General features: G+C 40.0%; 1 protein-coding gene across 2 annotated transcripts; it reads right to left on the bottom strand.

Moving 5' to 3' along the window:
• Nucleotides 1–6271: 6271 nt before the first annotated feature.
• rbm38 (RNA binding motif protein 38) lies at nucleotides 6272–15908 on the bottom strand. 2 transcript variants are annotated; one of them, XM_066666451.1, is made up of 4 exons: nucleotides 15482–15908; nucleotides 12941–13064; nucleotides 12749–12803; nucleotides 6272–8034 (listed from the first exon to the last, which is right to left on the bottom strand). In XM_066666451.1, the coding sequence occupies exons 1-4, from the start codon at nucleotides 15692–15694 to the stop codon at nucleotides 7719–7721; spliced, it is 708 nt and encodes a 235-aa protein (XP_066522548.1). In that variant the 5' UTR covers nucleotides 15695–15908; the 3' UTR covers nucleotides 6272–7718. The 2 variants fall into 2 exon arrangements, with proteins under 2 accessions (XP_066522548.1, XP_066522549.1); XM_066666452.1 differs by having other exon boundaries at nucleotides 12755–12803.
• Nucleotides 15909–16259: the final 351 nt, after the last annotated feature.

Below are 16259 nucleotides of genomic sequence, written 5' to 3'. Positions count from 1 at the left end.
GCTTAAATAGAGATAATGCTGAAGGGGCTAGTGATGCTCTCATGCTGTGAGGGTCTGTAGACCAGAGGAACTCAGAGACAGTCTCTACTAGCCTGCTTATTATCATCTGTATCATTATCATCAGTTATGTGCTCTCGCCCCTGCCACCCACAGAGGAGGGGCAGAGGGCAGAAAGAGGGGAAGAAAGAGGGTAAAATAAAAGCAACAAGACAGAAGAGAGAAACAAACAAACAAAGAAAAACAGGGTGAGTGAGAGAAAGACTGAAATTTAGAACTGAGAGAGAGAGAAGGGAATGGTAAAAAGGACTAAAAAGAAAGGCAAAAGAATCAGTGAGACAATGACGGAAAGAGGAGGGGAAAATAGAAGAGAAAATTGAAGAAATAAAGAGAGTGGAGAGGTGAGACAAAAGGAAGAGAGTGATAGAAAAGAAAAAGAAATGTAAAAGACGAGATGGTGAAAATGAGAAATGAAAAGGGTGAGAGAGAGAGAGAGAGAGAGAGAGAGAGAGAGAGATGACAGAAGTGTTCTAAATTTAGTACTGGTCAGGCTTTTTTCTCTTTGTCCTTATAAAGCACTGTGGTGCAGTTGGTGTATGTGAGTGTGTAGACTATCCCCGGCTTTGCTGCTGCTTGTCAGAAGGGGAACACAGGCTGCCATGGTCCGTTTGAACCTACTAATTTTTTTTTTCTTCAGTTTTTGTTTTTTCTTTTTTTTCAGAAAAGAAAAAATACTGAGGTTTTCTATGAAATCACTGAAGCAAATAACACCATGAGGAACAACCTAATATAGGGAAGGATTAAGATAGGAGTTATAGTGAACAGAATAGATAGAGAGAAGGGGGGAGAGAGAGAGAGAGAGAGAGAGAGAGAGAGAGAGAGAGAGAGAGAGAGAGAGAGAAGAAAGAAAGATAGAAAGAAAGAAAGAACACTAAGAAGTCCTGGCTGCTGTGAGTGGATTTACAGCAACATAGCTTCCTTCAGGGGGTTCTTTTGTTCTCTTTGTTTAGAAAACTTTGTCATGTTTGGGCTTTAAATTATAGCACTGCTCAGTAGTGTTGTCCTTGCTCTGTGACTGAGATAAAACCAGCCATAATTGTATATGTTATTAAAAAAGAAGTGAAATGGCCTGTTCCATGTGTGTTGTGAAGAATATAATGCAGAACAACAGATGATTGGATTTTTGGACAAGATGTTCTTAGCCAGTAAAGGAGTGAAGACAGAAATGGTAAAAGATGAAAGGGAATAGGCAGACTACTCTCTCACATATATCCCATGACCCCATGACATAAGCAGGTTTAAAACGTCCTGATTTAGTGAACACCGCTATAAATAGACATTTTATTTTAACAGAGAACAGTCTACTCTCCGTTTAAACACACACACTAGTCAACCATAACATTATGACCACATCCTTGTTTCTACACTCACTGTCCATTCTCTAAGCTCCTCTGCCCTTACAAGAGCACTTTGTACTTCTACAATTAAACTATAGTCCATTTGTTGCTCCGAATACTTTCTTTTCCCCCCTTTCACCCTGTTTTTCATTGTACCGGACCCCCACAGGACCCCCGCAGGTGTGATAGGCATGGTGGATCATTTGCAGTGCTGCATTGATAAATATATATTTCAGAGTGGATAAAGTAATGGTTGATCTTTGCATATATATACAAATAGAAATTATATAATAATAATAATAATAATACAACACTTTTGCATATACTCAAATGCAGAGTTGCATGTACTAACTGGCTTGCTTTTTATTTTGTTTACTTTTTCAAAATGTCGCTGATATTAATTTTTAAAATTTGAAGAAGTAAACCAAATATGCTTAAAGCACACTCACGATTTGTCCACCTTTGTCCTCCTCACTGACCCTATAAATGTCAAAGCTTGTCTTGTACAACTGCTCTTTAGGACATTTCCATATAATATGGAGTGACAGGAGGTCATTGACGCAGCTGTTTCTGAATGGCAGCAGTGAAAACACTGAAGCTCTTTGGAGTGCTCTTCATCCCCTCTACACCTGTTGCCTTGGCTTGTGCTCACACTTCATACTGTCACACACGGGGTCTTACATACACATATAAAAATGATAGAAAACACAGCTATCAGCTACCATAAGAAAATTCAGCCACACCCCACAAACCCCCCACACACGTAAAAACAATACCCCTGTAAGACCAAAACTATCAATAGTTTGGAGTCATATAAAACTCTCTTTAACTTTTTTTTTATCCCTTTGTGACTGAGAGTGAGTGTGTTTGAGGAGGGGTGGTGGTGAGATTAAACTGCTTTGGTGGACAACTGCTCTTTTGTGAGCATTGTGAGGTTTGACTGGTTATGCCAGGTGTGTGTAGCAGTGAATGGTACATGCAGCTGGTGTCGTCCTTATAACAGCACATGTCAGACAGATGTGAAACAGACACCATAACCCAGCCCCCCACCACACACCCAAGCATACACAAATGTTCACACACAAAAGCTCACATATAAGGGCTGGCATTACGTTAAAAAATATAAAATCTGTACATTTAAAGGTATTATCACGAATTATGTGGATTTGAATTTGAATCAGCCATTCCATACAAAATCACGTAGGGCATGTTCAGTCATAGAAAAGTATACAATATGTGTAGTAAACTATATTACATATAATTTTAGACAAAAGTGTAATGACACTGGTTGTTGTACTGACAATGCTTGTGATGTATCGTGCAGAAATGTATTATTATATTCACAAGATATTGCGGCCTTTCATACCTCCTGTATACCTCTAGTTTAAAGACAGTGTTGTTATAGTTATAGACATAGCTGCTACGTATGTTGTTGATATGCTGTGCAGGGGACCCTCACTTCCAAGAACCAAAGACAGGGCAATATTCAGGAAGAAAATACTAAAAAAAAGTATTGACACAGTAAATATCAGAGCTATTCTAGGTTTGTCAAAGTTGTGTCATTCACTAGGGCTCAGCACTGCAATCTGACTGTATTTCTGTGTGACTCTGTGTGTCACCTCTTTGCGAATAAGCATGAAGCTCTGTGAAAGCACCTCTGAGCTCATCTTTGGGAGAGGCTCAGGGTGGGCTGCCTTGGTAACTGTGTAAGGGGCCTTGCGTGCACTTAACCACATGCTGACCACAGATAAGCAATATTCGTCAGAGAATCAGGGAAGAAAAGAAAAAAAAAGCAAACTCCTGAATCCTACACAAATATGTTAAAAATGCATGTCTGACACAGTTTCACATTCTGCTCACCTAATTTTGCAGTAGAGGAGAACAAACAAATTAACACTACAGTACCATATTATAGCACAGCGTAACATATACAGAATTCCCAATTAAGATAAAGGTTTATAGCCAAGGAAGCCCACTACCAAGGCAACACCTTTAATTGCAATAAAGTCATTATATTATATGGAGACTCCACTTTTTTAATTTTGCCCCAGAATATTTTCCTTATACCTGTAGATCTCGTTTACTAACAAGGTCATATATAAACCATTTATTGAAACATTCTTAAAAGAAGTGATGAGAGGGATTCATTAACTGTCTTGGACCATCTTTGTGTAATTTTGACCATGAACCTTTCTACTGATTGCTCAAAAAGGTTCACTCACATGAGTAAGGACCTTCTACAGTACTTTATGTTTTATTTAAACTAATTTATCCTAACTAAAGATAAGTTAAGGTGAACAGAAAGAATATGACACAAAAAATGACTTTGCTTTGCAGTTTCATTCATTTAAACCACTGACACATCTGTGCCACCCCCCTCCCCCCACCACCACCACAACCACAGAGTTAATTCCTAACTCCAGACCTGTGTCCGTTATCTTATTCAGGCGGCCAACTCTGATAGCAGGCAGAGACAATGAACCGCAGGGGAACAGTGAACTGGTGCCACCACCTTTGAGTGGTTCACTAAATATAGCAGCTACACTATCTGACATGTCACCATGCTGAGTGTGTCCCCCAGACATTATCCAGACCTGACCAACTCCAATGCCGAGTCTACAAGAGACATAACGTGGTTACAGCACTTTAAGGTAAATTGGAATTAAATATAATTGCTGTATATGTTAAGGCTAATCAGTGAAAATTATAATCTAATAATGGGTGAAACAAGTAATATAACTTTAGCATATCTCCCAACAACATACAGATGAATCAGGAGGAATGCTGATGTGAATTAATCACTAATTCCACTGAAACTAAATACAATACAATCCTACAAATTGAAGCACCCTGTTATTTAATGACTTTCAGATATCAGGGTGTGTGGCTTAACAGTACAGTGCAAATGTTTGATAGGCTGAGAAATATCCCAACTTGACCTCAGAAGGCATGGCTAAGACAGCTCTGTTGCGTATGGCAATGACTCAGCAGAAAGCTCTCCTCTGAGTTAGCATGACCTCGTTTATTTAGCACTCACCTCTCCCCCCACTGCTGTCGTATTGTAAAACGGTGACATGAAAAACATGATGAGAGAGAGAAGAGGATATGACAGTACAGAAAAGAGTTCAGATTGTAGCAGTACAGAAGGAAAATATATATATATCACTGAAATAAATCCATGATAATGGAAAAATGGGAAGTGTGAAAGCCAGAGGGGATTCTGGGACTCTGGCTTAATATTAAACACAATTTACTTATTTAGATGTGAAGCTCCTCATAGAACTGGCTTGTAACTCACTAACCTGCATACCTACTACATACATACTTTTTATGGAACTGCTCCACAGGGGACAATACGTCCTTGTTGCTTTTACTCCAAATGCACCTCAGTTAAAGTTGCCATCTTGTTTAGCACATGAGGCTAATGCAGCTGACAATGATCAAAAGTAACCAGCGGTTAGCACACATACATGCCCATCTTCACATACTTGATCAAATTATTCTAAGTTGAAAGGTGATCAAGGACTTTGGAATTTCAAACTATTTAACCCAGTGTTATCACAAACCTATAGCGAAAAACAACAGAAGTAGCCATCTTGAAGCCTGCACGTCTGTCCTTTTATCATGTTATGAGTGCATTTGAGATTATAAATACAAAAGGAGCTCCAACCAAACAAACGCTATATATGGCATTCAGCTGTGCTGCTAAAAGCTTTCTCCTTAGTAGAATGACAAAGGAGACCCATCCTAAGCATTTGCTCTAAACTCTGCTAACAATCAGACTCGACACAGTGGTTGGAAGAAGGGGAAGAAAAAAAAAGAAAGAAAAAAAAAATCAGCATCTTCATTCCATAGCTGCTTAAACGGCCACAACTTGAAGAAAGCAAATCCAGCAATGTACGGTGAGCAAGCCACTGTTTATATAAGCAAGCACAGAGAGTTCATTACACCAGAGCAACACCACAAACATTGCCACTCATATCTCTCCTCTGTGCCAGCCAACCACACAACTCCCCACAAGATCACAATAAACCAGGCACACTGTGAAATTAAGATGTGCTGCATTTAACGGCAGCCTTTAAACGCTGTCAGATCCAATTCACTAGACAGAAGTCTAATGACATACATTACAGTTATTAGACTATGAATGTTCAAAATATAGAAGTGCCTTGTCCAGTCAGAAGCTGCTCTGGGCCTTTTGTGAGAAGCCTGATGTGGAGTGTGTACACATTTCTTGCCATTCAAGCAATGAATGGCAAATAACAATGACTATGAAAATATTCATCTGCTGTTTATACAAGCCACGCTGGCCCCTCCCTGCCAGGGTCTGGCAAAGGCAGCGCTCCCTAGCAACAGTGCTGCTGGGAACAGCACGTGCTCGTGTTAAAGGCTGATAACCAGTGGGCCCCCTTCATCATGACCCCTACCAAACGTCACATACACTCAGAGCAAATTGATATGAGAAAGTCATATGCATGGCTGTAGAGTTTGTGCACATGGATACAATCCAGGCACAAGATTGTTTAACAATCAATATAGTGTTAAATACCCAGGACAAAAGATGGTGTTTGTGCATTGTCCATGAATTACAAAAACACAATGCACACTTAACAGAAGCAATTCGTTATATTACTTACAATTAAGGAGGGGGAAAAAAACACTGACAGACGATTAATTTCTGTCAGTTAAGGAAGAGAAGATTGGTGGTGTATATCTTCTAAAGTTTCACACTTTACACAGTGCTTAGAGGGCAAAAAACACCAGGCAAAAGGAGCAAGGCTAAACTTTGCATGCAAGCATATTTGCTAATTCCTGTAAGGGCACATCCCTCAATCAGCCAAAACACAAAAACAATTGACTGCACTCAGTTTTCATATAAAGTCTTTATTTTACCCCAAGATCTTCCTTGGTATGGCTTTCATTGGTAATATTGAAATGACGTGACATAAAAACGCTTCAGAGAGCAAATATGTGCCAGCAGATGCAAGCTGCGACTCAATAGTGTACTTTCCAACCCCCACAAAAAAGAAAATAAAAAAAAATTAGGTGCATGTCAATCAATAGCATGTAAGGAAATTATTCAACTTATTCTAATTATTTAAAAAGGCAAAGGGGCTAAATCAACTATGTACATATTCTCATCTAGTGACCAGAAGCCTACACTAGGCTTGCAGAGACAGCAGTTTGTAAAACAAAGCAATTGTAGCACAGACCATATAAATATCAACATAAATACTGCAAAATGCACTTAACTGTGGCATAATTTTGAAAATGCTGTACATAGAGAATGTCCGTTTAAAGTGGAAGACATTCAATTATTTTAGTTTTAACAGTTATATAAAACTGATGTACCATAGGTATCAGTGTCAGCTACCTGTTAAATTCCAATGCTTGCTCCCTCTTGTGCTTACTGCAGCTTAGTGAATCTCACCCAAGGGCTACATTTACAATGCATATACATGATGCATGTTTTAGATCACTTTTGCTCTATGGCATTTAGTCACACCCATAAATACGTACTGAAACATGACCAAAAATCTGATCTTCATTTAGCACTGTCTATAAAATACCATTGTCCAAGTCCCTGGACATATACGCGGCTGACAGCTGTTGACTGGATCTTTTGTTTGGAAGCAAGGTGTAGCTTTTTCACAGTTAATCCTGCATACAGGTATTAAAAATCTAATTTTAAATGGAATTTCTACCTTTAAATGTGTCCATGTATAAAAATGTAGTTCTAGTGGATTAAGAACCTTCAAGAAGCTTAAAGTGTTTTGTATATTTCAAACTCTCAGGAAGAATCTTGTATGTGAAGATGTGGGTTGGGTGCATGCATGCCCCTTCTTTCTTTACCCTTGCCCTCATTGTTACATCATCCTTTTTTAAGCGCAAAGTTTAACTCTTAAAAACCCCTCTCCTCAGGTATCTTAAGCAGCAGTAACCCATTATACCTTTAGGATGGTCACAATTTTAAGTGTTCACTTTATACAGTCTTTGCTTTCTCTCCTCGAGCCGATACTCCACAACCATCACCTTAACTTTGATTGATCTGAACAATGTGAACACATTAAACACGAAGAGAAACATTAATAAAATAAAGCTTATGGCAAGATGAATAGTAATAATATTAATATTTATGGAAATTGAAAAAGAAAAAAAAAAAAAAATAATAAATTGGCACCAGTGCTTCTGGAAGCCCTTTGAAGCCACTGCAGTTTTGCTGTTATTGGGACTCCAGAACTGGAGCACAAATCCTTGTGAGAGTGCAATAGTCCATCCATGTATTCCAGGGCCACATGGCAAAACCAAACATGCCTCCATCACTCACTGCATCCGTTCAGGCTGAAGTTGCTGCTGTGGGGGGTACTGGATGAAGGCAGGGGTGGTGATGCCTGCATTTGCCAGGGTCTGCGCTGGAGTGGGGGCTGTGGGACCCCCAGTGGGAGTTGCAGCAGTGTAGCCATAACCCACAAAGCCAGGAGAAGAGGCATAAGGGTAGTGCTCGAAGGCTGCTGAGGCATACTGGGCATAGGCTGCAGTGTAGTCCAGGTAAGGAGAGCTCACTGAAGAGGCCATCTGAGAGGGCAGGACAAGGCTGGGCTGCACAAAGGCCTGAGGGTAGACGTACTGCGGGACCAGCCTGTGGACATAGGGAAGCGTTAGCCACCATATATACTCAAACAGATTCAAAACACACCAGGGGTATTTCACAAAGCCAGACCTCCATTTCAGCCAGATAACTTCAGGTCAAAATGAAGTCTGTCCTATAGTAAAAATATCTGATGGACTTTAATTTGACAGCACTTGAATATCAGCTCATGTTATCTTAAACACCTAACCAGTAGCCATGTGAAAATACCCCAGAACACTCTTCAGACTTGGATTAAATGAGAAGTTAGTTTCCACAGTTCTAGTAGCAATCTCTTGTTGGGTGTTTATTTACAAGTATGTAAAGCACTGATTAAGCTCAGATTTAATTAAAAAATATAATCATAAAACTGACCCCCCCCCCCCCAGATATTCATTCACAAAATGCTAAACAAAGATTAATTCTATTTACACTGAAGTAACAACCCACGTGTTTTACACATTAATTATAAACAAAAATTGTTTTATTTTATTATTATAACTATTACATCCCTCTGAATCCCCGTTCACTGAGGCAATGAGTCAGAAAGCATAAACACTCAAGTAGGCCAATAAATACACATTTAACCCAAGTCTTCCACAGTAGGTCAGAAAAACATGGGAAGAAAACCTGTTGTGCAGCCTTAGGGGCAGAAACCCCCTTCCACCATAACAGCAAGTGTGTGCTGTGTAAACGCGACAATCTGAAAAGCTACAGGTTCAGAGAGAAAGAGGCAGCAGGCAGACATTTCTGGCAGTTTCATTCACCCTGCAACACTTGCAAGTGTTTTAACAGCTGCTACTTTTCACTCACTTAGAAGGCTAGGACTCTCACACTAACCGCACACATACATGCACGCACTACAGGAGCCAACAGTGAACAATGCGGCGAGCACATGCTAGTCACCAAGACTAGTATGTTTATATTAACTGCCTGTCAAACAGGGAAAATAATATTCACCAGTGAATGTTTAGCCCTACAAGACAGCTTCACACTCACATAATATACCCACCACACCCCCAACCCCCAAAGTCCCTTCCTCTAGACTGAAGGGGTGTATGTCTGTGTGAGGTTGGTTAATACGACACAAGACCTCTGCACACACAATCTCACTTCACTTTCCCCACAATATGGGCACAGTTGAGGGAGGGGTCCAAGATCTCAATATGCAGCAGCTGGAAACAAACACAAAGACTCCCCAAGAGAGATGACATGTCGCCAGGGACCCCTGTCAAGCAAAAGGAACTGAAAAACATGTCTCTGTTCACTCTAAAGACTCCTTCCTTCCATTCCCTCTCTTAAAATAGCCAAATATCCAGCCACATTTTGAGCATGATTATTAAATGGGCTCTTGCAAACAAAACAATAAAAAAGTATATGTACTAAAACTGAGATTTGAAAGTGTGAATAGACCATATTAAGGTGTCAGAACTATCTGCAGGAAGGTCCTTTAAAGTAAAAAATCCAAAAGCTGTTCTTCTATGGCAATGTTTTTGGCACCTTTATTTTCAAGGGTGAATAAAAACGGAATTGTAAATATGACAGTATGGATGGATCCAGTCATTTAAAATACACGAATTAGCTGAAGTAAATGGGGCGGGGGACAGGAAAAAAAAGGTACACTTCAGACTTTCATGTGCTTCTGTGTTTTAAAAAAAAAAAACTGTACACACCTTAGTTCAGCACAGGAAAGGGCATGTGGGTGAAGGACAAGCACAAAACACCCAATAACAGCCTACCCTACCCCCACCCCAACACGCGTCACTCCAGTCAGCACTGCAAACCAAAACCATGCAAAGAAAAAAAAAAAAAAAAAAAAAAAAAAAAAAAAAAAAAAAAAATTCACAAGAGATGAAAGTCAGCACAATACACACACAAACCAAACTGTCACAGCACTGCACTCTCAAGCCACGGCTGGCACCTTAAGGGTCCCTGGACCTCCATATTAGGCCCCAGCAAAGCCAGCGACCCGAGTATCTTCTTACACCAGTGATGCACTCCTTTCAACTGGGTAACCAAGGAGGAAGTGTAGTGGTTAGAAGAACACTGAGATAAAATTGCACAAGTGAAAAACAGCAAAACAAAATTCACTCGCTCTATATACACAGTATGTTGTGAGCTAGAGACCATAATTCTCCAGTCCGAAAGGTATGTGAATGATAAACAATATAATAAAACTACATAGTGTAATGGATAGGCAGTCTTAAATTTAAAAATAAATAAATTGGGGGCAACAGGGGAGAGAAGAGGGAAAAAAATTGCTCCTAATAAAGCATCCTTGTAATTTGACCTTTAACAGTACTAAATGATATTATAACAGTAACTTTGAAACACAGCATTACAGTTAATGTGGAAGCAAACAAACAAAAAAAAAAAAACCCTATAGGCTCTTCCTAGCCATCTACAGCAGACAACAATGCTCTGTGTCCAAAAGGATGTTCAGCTGTCAAGAAACAAAAACACACCCAGAACATTCACAAAGAAAACAAAAACCACGAGGGGTCTCTGAACAATGGTCCAGCCACCCCACAAATCAGACATAAACACCAAGTATTTGGAAATACTTGGAAGCAAGTTTCCTGAAAAGTATGGACGTTATAATTAAGGTAATGGGTGGATACTAATTATTGATTGATATTAATGTTATTTTATTCAGATGTAAACGCAACTCATCATTCATTATCTGTAACCACTTATTCAGTTCAGGGTAGCGGTGGGTCCAGAGCCTACCTGGAATTTACACCCATCAAACAAAAAGAATAAAATTCACTAAAACAACTATGAACTATGATCAATATGTCACATTTACACACTCGTTTTTGTACAGAGCTCAGACTAATTTTAAACAACATTTGTTCACAACTTAGAATGAACAGTAACCCCACACTGCTGAGAAATGAAACACTGAGAAGGAAATAACACTTTGGTTCATTTTTTGCAACAATATTTAGCTCATGAAGTAAATGCTAATGTAACTTCCATCTACATATGAACATAATCATAAATGGCATCACTTAACCTATAAAACTCCAAATGGTGTGAGTCCTTCATGGGGGGTGGTTATAGATGTTATAAACCTGTAATGATCCCCAAATCTACAAGCAGAAAGACACCATATCTCACACTGCAAACCTCACCATTTCTCTATACACAACCAATTAAACCTCAACCCCTTCACCCTTCAGGCCTCATTCTCACTGCAGTGTCACTTTTCAGAGCCCCAGACAAATCACTAACCGGACATGACCAATTTCACTCATGTAGAAAATGCCACACAACGCCATCGTAAAAAAATGTAAATGTGAAAAAAATTATAATTTGCACAATAATAATAAATTGCACAAACAATTGAAATGCTTGTCTGTATGTGGTAAAATGACCGTTTTTATTGGTAGTTAGGCATCTGACTTGACTGATCAGTTTGAGTCAAAATGTGTGTAGGTAGGCCACCAGGCCAAAAAAAGAAATAGGGGGGGAGAGGGAAAAAAAACCCAAGATGAGTGTGGATTTTTGGGGGCTTGAATAAAACTGACAAAGCATAGAAAGGCACCATATTAATGTCTTGTAGAACAATCTGTTTGAGACAATGAGCTCCTTGGTGGAAAGCAACAGGTGTTCTGCAGGAGGAGTGTGCAAATGTCTGTATAATGGGGGTTGGGCAAACGTGTATGAAGGGTATAATTGAGGAAATACGAGCCAACACCTGTCATACAGGCAGAAGTGCATGTTCTCAACAAGGCTCCACCTTGTTACTACAGCAACTAACTCCCAGACATACGGAACATTAAGACCCTGTCATATGAGCATGTTCATAAGCTGGATTAGATATTATCAAAACCAGTCTGTCACCCCAGCAAATAAAATGAATCTATTAAAACTTACCATACTGCAAGATGATCATTAAACAGTTAAAAGGACTTGTAATATGCAAACAAGCTGCTAGGAAACACTAGTTGATCATTTTAATTTCCAATAATATATAAAACATATTGTAATCATATTTTAAAGTTTATCAAGTGTTAACGTTCATGCCTACACAAATGAAACTAACCACAATCTGATTTAATTGGGCTAGAAAGCGCAGGTGTGAAATCGTCCTAAAATTTAGCTAGACTAATTATTTGCTCTAAAGGTGCACTATCAAATTTTAGAGTGCTTGCCTGTCATAATAGTTTACCTACCAAGCCACAAGCGATTGTGATTCTCTTGGTTATGCCAAGCAGTAGAACCACAGAGTCCCTCCTTTCCAGAATTCACAAAAATCACATTTACAGAAGACAACATTTTGAAAAATATCCAACGTGTTATTTAAATGGTTCTGGGATTGGTAAGACTTGCACATTTTGACTGAATTTTTATTTTCTGATTGCTTTGCATTCAGTCTTACAAAGGGTAGCAGACAGAGGGCATTCCAACAACCCCAGTCTCTGGAATACCCATTGGAGCATTATCCCTGATCATCCCTGATTAATGTTCCTGAGGACATTACCTCAACCTCACTAACCCCCCTCCTAAATATGACAAAGTGCCCTTAAAAACACATACAATTAATAGCTCTGCCTGAAAAATGACTCATGTCAAAGAACACAGTTTGTTTTCTCTGTATGCATACCCTTCATTTACAAGTATAATGGTCACTGGTGTTAGTAAATAAATAAGGTCTGCACTACAATATCAATGTACAACACAAATGTGAGAAGACACAAAACATACAAGAATGACTTACCCATACCCTCTTTGAATAAGTGCTGGGTGGATGGGCTGCACACCAAGTGATATCCCTATGTAAAAAAATAATAATAATAAAATAAACAATAATATGCATGGATTATTACTTTAATAGAGTGCACGGTTGAAACAACATTTATTATATAGGATAAAAGGGAAGTCCATGGGGATTTTGACAGTATCTGCTCACCTGTCTGAAGGCTGCGTGGCTTGGCTCCAAGGTAGGCCAAGTTGACATTGGCCTTCCGACCATCAATGATCGGGTTTGGGTCTTTACAAGCTCTCTCTGCTGCCAGCCTGTCTGTCATGGTTACCTAGAGGCAAAATGAACTGCTGTCATCATGTAGAAAAGACAACTCTGCTAGCTGTCACAATCATGTTACCAAAGCCAGCAAGGCCCTACAAGCTAGCACTGACAATGGGAATTCCTTGAAAGTAGCTCAATTCTTTCACAACAAAAACACAGAAAACAGTAAGTGAGCAAGTAGAAGGGCATGAAAATCAATTTTAACAAGTGCATAACTCAAAAAGAAAAATTAAGTAGTACACATTGAGTTTCAAGGTCATTACTTGTACATACAAATCATACACAATGCAGAGGTGAGCATTCCTTCTCTCACTGTTTCAAAATGAAAACAGGACTCTCAAGTTGCTCCAGTTATCAGGAAATAGTTACTTTACTAGGGAAACAAGTTCTGGAAAGGATCACCCAGACCACCTTACAGTAGAGGCTGACAACCCCCTCCATTTTCCTGAGCCTGTCAAACTTGCCGGGCCACACACTCAGCCGAGAACAGCCGTTAGAGCACAAACCTCACAGACCTGCTGTGCTGCCTTTTTCTCTGACATCTCATCAGCATACACTGATTTACAGTTTCAAAGCTCAAGCAGACATATTAGCAGTATTTTCCATCCCATCTTTGGCATGAACATCAGCTATTGGATAACCAGTCACTGCTGGTTTGTGATAAATATTTGCATATTTACTGGTGTGTCCCCAAGTGCTTGGTTTCTGAGTGTACTTTAAAATCCTTTCTCCTTCTCTTCTGCTGCTGTACCACAGGCTGAGACTATGTGCAACAAGTGAAACCTAAAAACGTCAGTTTTGGTAATTACTATAAACAAGTTCCGCATTATCAGGTTCCAAGTGGAAGTTCCTCTGGCTTGTGTGGGTGGGTGATAGGGGCTGATGCAAATCTGTATATATTTATTATATTAGAATGACAGACTGCTCAAAGACTCTACAGTTAGAAAAATGAAACAAGTGTGCATAGTGGGAAAAACTGAATTATAATGTAAACACATGAGTATAAGCTCTATTCTGAAGACATCCATACAGTTACAACTGTATTTGGCTGTAATGATACACAGCAGACATGTGAAGAGTTCACCGCCAATAGCAGTGTAGAAGGTGTTGTAGGGAAAAACAGCCCCAGAAGGAAATCTTATCTTTAGAATATTACATTACCAACATGGTATGACATGCATAAGACATAGGTCCCTACAACCACTGCTGTAAAGTAATTCTACAGAGGACCAGTTGATATTTTTTTCCTCAATAAGTGAACTACACACAAATTAGTGAAAAATCATTTGCGACAGTCGACTGGTCTGAAGAACAGTTGATCTTAAGGATCTGAGTCTTCTGCCACACCAACTTCTGATCCATATTATGATGTATGGATTCTAAAAGGTAGTTTAAAATATTAAATCCTGAAACTATCAAAAGCATCTAGAGAAACTGATATTAGACAGTGAACTGGGATTCAAAGCAAACTCCAAAGGAGTTAGCTTTGTTACTGGGTGTAGAATGGGACATAACTTGAAGGAGCTGGTCTGGGGTCCTGGGAAGCAGCCCTAAAAGCAGACGAAGCTAGGGCCCTGTAAACCGGCAAGCTCTCCATCTTGGGCAAAAATGATCTGCCACTCGGAGAGCCGTTAAGTCTGTGTAAACATCACTTAAGCGGCTGAGTGCTCCCGGGCCTCACTACTGCAGTATGAACAGTTCAAGGAGAAATGGGGGCTGGGAACATCATTGAGAAATCTAACCATATAAAGCCCTCAACACACGCGTGCTGGCTGGGAAAGGGCCAAGCGCTCTCCAAGGCGAAGACTGGCTCCCAAACTCAACCCACAACACACAGGCTTGACTAACCATTACAGAGCGTGGGTTTAGAAAGAATTTTGAAACTCAACGGGCGCTTATAAATGATTAACTCTTAACAATACCCCACTCTTGTTCCCCCTACCCCACACACTAATACAAAGATAAGGTTAACGCGAAGCCTCACGTGTCGGTTTACGCGCGTGGAAATAAATAAATGTAAAATAACCCGACTAGCACCTGTGCGACCGGCCGCACAAAAATCGATTATATAATGTTCATGGGTCTCATAAGACATCTACTAGACTATGGCAGTACATGCTCCTTTTCAAGAAGTATTTAACATATAAGATGCTATTGGAATGAAGAAGGAAAAAAACAGGGTTGTTACATTTAGTGTGAGGCGGATACTACAATGATTCATAACGAGGACTAGCCATAATATGATATTTGATGAGCATTAAACTGGCACATCTCCCCCTTTAGGCGTCACATTCGTTTAAAAATCCTTGTCAGCACACTTCACAAAATCTGCAGTTTAAGGAAGCAACATAATGGTTAATGAGGCGGGGTATTAACACAGCACAGATCCTTTCAGCGCTGGGAGACCGCCGCTACGCTACTTACAAAGCCGTATCCTCTGGATTTCCCGGTCTGTCTGTCCGTTATCACCACCGCCTCGTCTATATCGCCGTACGCCTCAAAGTACTTTCTCAGCGAAGCGTCATTTGTGTGGTAGGGCAAACCTCCCACGAAAATCTTGGTGAAAGTCGTGTCTTTTTGGATGGCTGTTGGGTGCATAGCTTCAAGTGTGCCGTTCATGAACTGGTGTAAAAGCATTGGCTGACTCAGCTCAGCTTGTTACAGAAGCTATAAGAACGAACAAACAGTCCGTGCACCCTTTTTAAAATGTATTCCTGTCGAAGAGCTGAGTAAGAGTTACTTCGTTCAGCAAAAGCCTTGCCAGTTCAGGGTTTAGGCAATGAGTCTTAAAACTCCATTAAATCAAACATCGCCGTCAGCGCGCTCCACAACCCGCGAGTCCACGCGCTCAGATAAACTACCGCCCTCGCTTTTATCCGGCGACACTTTATATACAACTGCTACACTTAGCCACGCCCCCTTGTGCCGCATCCAATGGTGAGACGAGTTTCTCTGTAGAACTCTGAAAACTTCTTCGACAAAACGTCACATGACCCCCCCCCCGCGCCCACCCCAAGTTACACTCACACCTGCTTTGTGTCCTTGTCTCAAACAAAGGAAAACAGTAGCGTTACATTCGAAGGCACAGTCACAAATCTTTATTCCTACAAAATAATACATGTAAAGCGTCAGCTGCGTCATATTACCCAGAAATGGCGATATTTGTTATAAATGTCTGATCTATTCCAGACATTTATTCGAC

This window comes from Hoplias malabaricus, chromosome 3 (assembly GCF_029633855.1).
Source record: "Hoplias malabaricus isolate fHopMal1 chromosome 3, fHopMal1.hap1, whole genome shotgun sequence".
Taxonomy (NCBI): domain Eukaryota; kingdom Metazoa; phylum Chordata; class Actinopteri; order Characiformes; family Erythrinidae; genus Hoplias; species Hoplias malabaricus.
Note: the sequence above shows the minus strand (reverse complement) of the source record. Positions and strands in the feature narration are given on the sequence as shown.

Excerpts from the sequence above, each read along its gene's own strand:
- rbm38 (XM_066666451.1), bottom strand. The coding sequence starts at position 15,694 with ATGCTTTTACACCAGTTCATGAACGGCACACTTGAAGCTATGCACCCA. Across the intron at positions 13,065-15,481 it reads AATCCAGAGGATACGGCTTT|GTAACCATGACAGACAGGCT; the intron begins GTAAGTAGCGTA and ends TTTTGCCTCTAG. Across the intron at positions 12,804-12,940 it reads GCCACGCAGCCTTCAGACAG|GGATATCACTTGGTGTGCAG; the intron begins GTGAGCAGATAC and ends TTTTTTACATAG.